Below are 6000 nucleotides of genomic sequence, written 5' to 3'. Positions count from 1 at the left end.
CACACACAAACAGACACACACACACACACACACACAAAAAAACACAGATAGGTAAAGCGTTAAAAAAAACACAGAGAAAGGAATCTCAATGTCCTTGGGATAAATAATGGTAGGCGTGACGGACGGCGTCCACATAGGTGCCACAAGCGACGGGCCGGCCTCTCTGAGGTGCGTTGTGAACCCTGAGACGGGCATGGCAGGGCGATTGTCTGGCCTGGGGCTGAAGGTCAGAGAATGAACCCCCTGTTTGTCCCTCCAGATGTGGCCCCTGTGCCCCACATCAGTGGAGCAGTGGCGTGGGAGAGGGGCCAAACATGAATGAGCAGCACACAGACAGGGGCCCTATGCAGGCCGTGGTGGTGGGAGGGCACCACCACCCACGTGAACCTAAGCCTTATCTGAAATCGCTTTTAAGTTACCTATTTGATAGACAGAAATCGTTGATTGTTATGTGTTATTGTTTTTCTGTTTTCTCCAACCAGAAATGTTAGCATCTATTATAACAGTCGTCTTATTTCTCTACTTTATCTTCCATCTGACTCTTCTTTAAAACTATCCAAATGAAACTACATACATTTGGCACAGCACTGGGATTCCTGATCATGGACAGAGACAACAGCTCCACCATTGCCAGCTCAAAGTAACTGAAACGTGTGTGGTTCTGTTGTGCGCTAATAGCAAGCAGACTGGAATCCCGCTGTCAGACCACCGCCGGACTACAACTCCAATGTCTGGGCCTGCAGAACATGAAACAATGTGTGACGTATCATAGCATCATAACGTGGCTTTTCTGCGTTCATTCTCTGTGATCCTCCAGGCTGTATATACTGTACAGCATGTGCGGGGTGAGTTGTTTACACAGAGCGGCCCTGTCAATACACATGTGGAGGACGCAAATAAATGCTGGTGGTGGAGGCTGTGGAGGGTGGGGGGGGGCTGGTCTTGACATTGCAAGTTCTGCAGACGGAGTCTTGGCCGCTGACACACCGCTCCAAGCCCCCCGGGGGCACGGCCCGGGATAATCAACACCAGCTGCCACTGCTACGTCAATCGAGGCCTGGAATCAACAAACCCCCAAATTCCTCCCATACTGGAGCAGATACCTGCTGCCGTCTGCCCTCAACCCCCCGCAGAATCCCTCCCCATCTCCCCCCTCAACCCCCCGCAGAATAAGAGCCGCATCCACGGACAAATGTCCTTTCACAATGTAGTCTTTTGACGCGCCAGAGGGAAAATCAACCTTGAATTGTTTTGATACTAAGGAGCCCTGATTAATAGTTCAAACATGTTCATCAGCCATTGATTGGTAACTCGTGGTAATCTTTGACCCTTCATCCCAGGGATTGATTAACTCAAGAGCATCAGTGCCGGTCGGCATAGCTTACCGTTGACTACCAGAGTGTAGCTGAGGTTCCTGTAGAGGCCCTTCTCCACGTTGCCCACGGTGACGGTGAAGACCCCTGTGTGCTTGTATTGGATGTCTGCCACGGTCAGGTTGAAGCCGGAGATCTTGTAGCACGTGGAATTCCTCAGGATGGGGACGCCATCTTTGTGCCTGAACATTACGGGACAATTCAGATGACATTTGAGTATATTTGAGTGATACTCACATATAATTACTCACATAATTTAAGAACCGTTAAGATAAATAGGAACACAATTTGAAAGATAACAAAAACATTTATTACTATATTGGAGCTTTCATGCACCGATTAAAGATGTTCAAATCAAGTTATATATTACTCCAGCCCTGGTAGCTACATGATAGCCGATAGTGATATCATCTCAAGACCTCTGTACATGTGGAGAACACATCTTTGATTTCAACTCTCTTGAAGGGTTCACTCACCATGCGACTGAGTCGGCTAGAGGCAGTGCGTCGACCACGGGTCTAAACACCAGTTTATTATTTCCCTCCGTAACCGTGACGTTACCAGCGTGATCATTAATATAGCTAAGGTGGAGGAATGGGTGTTCTGAAACCACAACAAACAAACAACACACATAAAACATCAGCAATCAAATGAACAAATAAGGAGGGTGACATTGAAAAACAAGGTAGTTTTGAGATATGACTAGAACTGCACCAATGGAAAAGATGCCAATAGTTTACGTAAATATTTACATAAATGATGTACATTTATAATAATCAATGATTGTATAATAATTGCCATAGTCAAAATTGAAACCCTCATTTCGGAGCACTTACCAAATACGGTGACGCTGGTGGATACACGCTTCCTTTTGGTTGGTTGAATCACAGCGGTGCAGTTGTATTGCCCGGCGTCCTCCATGGTAACCTTAAGGAGCGTGATGGATTTGGACATCACGATAGGAAGTGTGTCAGACCTGGTCCCCACCACGGAGTAACTGCGGTTGGCCTGGGGACATGGAAGAATGTGAATACAATGTGTCACTCGATACTTTTCCCTGGTTTCAAAGTGAAAGTGAAACTACAGAGTATGACAAGAGATATGATTTACACTTAAGTGTAGCTTAGTGTAGCAGATTACTGTGAATTATGAATTATTATTATCTAGACATCTCATTGAACGCATTAGCGTTAGATAGACGCTAATGCTATCCATTGATAACGTTAAGTGTAATTCATAGCACTTACGGGAATATGCCAGTCAAAGACAATTCTCCCATTATACTTTGTTTCCCCGGAGCAGTTGAGGGTGAGGTTGTCTCCCACCAGCATCCTATTAGAATCCAGGGTGATCTTCACTTTCTTTAGTACATTGGCTGCATAAAAGAAGTGAGAGATGTACATCATCAATGGCAGACACGGAATTCGAGATGATCCAGGAAAATAGTTCAAAATCTCAGAACAAAACAAACAACCCCAAACGCTTTTGACTCCACATTTTCTATAAAGAAACAAGGGACTTACAAATCCGAATAGGGATGTATTTGGACTCAAACTCTCGTTCATTGACCCGGGTGATGCAGGTGAGGATGCTGTAGACGGTGCTGGCGCCGTATGGGATCTTGAAACCGACCCTGGAGTCCCATACCCTCTCCTGGGTAGGATGTGTCCCCTGGGGGGGGGGGGGGCAAAGATAGAGAAGGTGTCTGGTCAGGGTGCGTTTGCATTAGGGATCGATATGGATTTGTCGACCGATATGGATTTGTTAGGGCTGATACCGATACCCATTTTTTTCATCAGCCTTAGCCGATGACCGATATGCCGATACCGATTTTCTTTGCCGATATTTGGAGGCGATACTGCTTTTGCTTCCTCAATTTACATCATAAAAATGACACAATGATGATAACAAATGTTACAAGTCTCCATTTAAATTTATTGAACTGTCTGTAAATCATGTCAGGAAAAATATTTTAAAAATAAATTTTAAAAATAAAGAAATCGGCGGAAAAAATCGTCCGATGCCGCTATAAATATCTATCCGTCCAAGGACCACTGAGCCGGACAAATTCATGTAATTTGTGTTGTTGTGAAACTAGTGGTAGTGGTGCTCAGCTTTGCCTCCAAGCGGCGGTGAAATTAACAATTAACAAGCTTTTGTATGCCTTTGTGTTGCTCGCAATGAAAAAAGTAATGTGTCATCAAGCTGTTTCTCATCAATTATTTGTGCTGTTTTATTTTTTTGTCTTGCTATATTGAGCTGGGAAAGGAGGCACAGCAAGGGAGGAAGGAAAGTAAACAGGGAGCAGGGATGCCGTAGATCTCCTCGTAGAAGGAAGTTTATATAACTGCTATCGTTATCATCCTGGTAAGGTGTGTCTTTTCCCACCAGGCTCTTTGACAAAGGGTTGTAATGGTCTTAGGTCTTTATGGCATGGAGTCACAGGCATGGGCTGACTTTGTTGTCCTTAAGATCCAGAGGCCTTCACACACTAGCTGTGATGGCTTCCTGCAAATGTCATGCTATGTAAAATGACAACTGATCCATAACCTGCAAACAAACCAGTGTCTTGCAGTTGCACCTCGCACTGATACCTGACACCATAAAATTGAACGATCCTCTGGGACATCATTAGCTATTGTTTCATCTGATTACAAACTGTTTACTGTTCTCCGCTGCGTTTCCGCCACACAATGTTTGCAGAAGAAGTGCGACCTAAATTTAGACGGTGGATCTATTCTGAGAAAAGAAACACTCCTGGAAGACCTTCCTGTTCTTAAAGGAAGCAGACAGGATGGCTCCCTGAGCTGGCCCTGGGCTTCCCTTCAAGTGGCCACTGTCCCCCTCTCTGCTTCCTTACGGCTAGGGCTGGTATAACTCACAACACGTGTGAGATTTGACCAAACACTCTTGAGGGCAAACAGCCTGGGTTTGTTGTCTTCTTTTCTTGAAGGACATTCCTGACGTACGGTCTGTTGACATCCCATGTGACGTCTACATCCAACCTGTGTCACGGACTGGGAACTCCGAAGCTCAGAGCCTTTTTCCCGAAAGGGTTATTCAAGAAGTACGCAATCTCAAACAAAGTCTAATAAACGGTTTGTACATGTGTTTATATTGCTAATAACACCACGGACACAACAGTGTCTATAAAATACGGTCTGCGACGTTGGTGTGATGAGACTAAACGATGACTGACTTTATGTACAAATAAATACAAAAATAATGCCTTACCATCAATGTTACAACTGCTTCCGGAGAGGTGGTCCTACAGGGCACTATGAGTGTGAGCTCGTGCCTGAATGCAGAAATGATCTGGGGGACACGCGGATACTGTTCCACAAAGGGGGAATTGGGATCTGTAAAGGAAGAGGTGACAAAAGTTACAGCTAGGCCAGGAATTGAGTGTTTAGGGTGTTTAGGCGGTTCGGCTCCACGCCCAAGGGTCATTGGGATTAATTCTCAAATGTCTATAACTACCTGTTGGCATCCATGGGCAAGATGCCAACCATCTTACTGTTCACGCATGCATCTGCATGAACAGTACTGTAATGCATCTGAACGCACTGTAAGTCGCTTTGGAGAACAGTGCCACATAACTTAATAGATAAAAGTCTCTTATTTACTTGTCCCTCTAGGGATGTTTTGTAGCCAATTACAAATTACCAAAGGTAATCTAGAGCCAAATTGTATTCAGCCCAAATCCCAATTGAATCAAGGCAAACTTGGTGCTGTGCCACACAGAGATCAAACAGGATGGAGCGGGCCTGGCCGTGGTTCAGCCTGGCTGTGGACGGGCCTGGCTGTGGACGGGCCTGGCTGTGGACGGGCCTGGCTGTGGACGGGCCTGGCTGTGGACGGGCCTGGCTGTGGACGGGCCTGGCTGTGGATCGGCCTGGCTGTGGATCGGCCTGGCTGTGGATCGGCCTGGCTGGGGATAGGTCTGGCTGGGGATAGGTCTGGCTGGGGATGCTATTGACATTGAGTTTTGACATTGAGTGCAAAGGCCTGCTGTTTGTTCCTGCAGGGCAGCCAGGATCCACGCGTCTGTGGCGGGGAGTCACAGCTAAAATAAATACCCGGTGATTTGTGTAAGGTCAAGACATACGGGTGTGATAAAGACTCCATTATTTGTACAGCACACATGGAAAATTATGTAACAAATAGTTGAAAGGGGTGTGTTAGACTAAATGTGACGGCAGCATGCTGGTTAATCACCAAAGGGGAAGCAGGTGATTGGCAGGTCTTGCTTGGCGAGACAAGGGAGGAAAGGGGTGTGTGCCTCTGATTAGATTTTTATGTTGTTTTGAGTAACCCATGTTGCTTTGTATGTTTGTTCATACTTTTAGGACTACTACTTCTGTGCAAAATCGAAACGCCCTTATTAATTAAATCAGTTTGGCTTGTTGACTTTTAACAATTCCAAACTGGTTTAAAATTGGGATGTATGTAAATGGTGTGGACAGCCTTTTACTCAATCCTTTGTATGTGAAGCCATCCCGTCAACATTCAATACATTTGATCTGGCTGTGGCACTGGGGTTGGGTCGCCTGAGTCCATGTTAGGATGTGGTTGCCACTCACTAAACTTCCAAAATGCAACTCTGAGTTGTCATCATGTTATAATA

The 6000-nt window shown here is 45.6% G+C and overlaps 1 protein-coding gene across 3 annotated transcripts in view; it reads right to left on the bottom strand.

Annotated features, from left to right (window-relative positions):
• Positions 1-6000, bottom strand: part of kdrl (kinase insert domain receptor like) — a 47723-nt gene that overhangs the window by 32514 nt on the left and 9209 nt on the right. For all 3 annotated transcript variants that reach the window (XM_084469757.1, XM_084469759.1, XM_084469758.1), the window contains exons 4-9: positions 4608-4732; positions 2897-3044; positions 2621-2748; positions 2210-2381; positions 1850-1976; positions 1386-1555 (exon numbers count right to left, since the gene is read on the bottom strand). In XM_084469757.1, coding sequence (XP_084325883.1) covers positions 1386-1555; positions 1850-1976; positions 2210-2381; positions 2621-2748; positions 2897-3044; positions 4608-4732 — 870 coding nt within the window. The remainder of the gene's footprint in view (positions 1-1385; positions 1556-1849; positions 1977-2209; positions 2382-2620; positions 2749-2896; positions 3045-4607; positions 4733-6000) is intronic.

This window comes from Micromesistius poutassou, assembly GCF_964030765.1.
Source record: "Micromesistius poutassou genome assembly, chromosome: 6".
Lineage (NCBI taxonomy): Eukaryota > Metazoa > Chordata > Actinopteri > Gadiformes > Gadidae > Micromesistius > Micromesistius poutassou.
The sequence above is the reverse complement of the archived record's forward strand: the minus strand, read 5'-3'. Positions and strand labels throughout refer to the sequence as shown.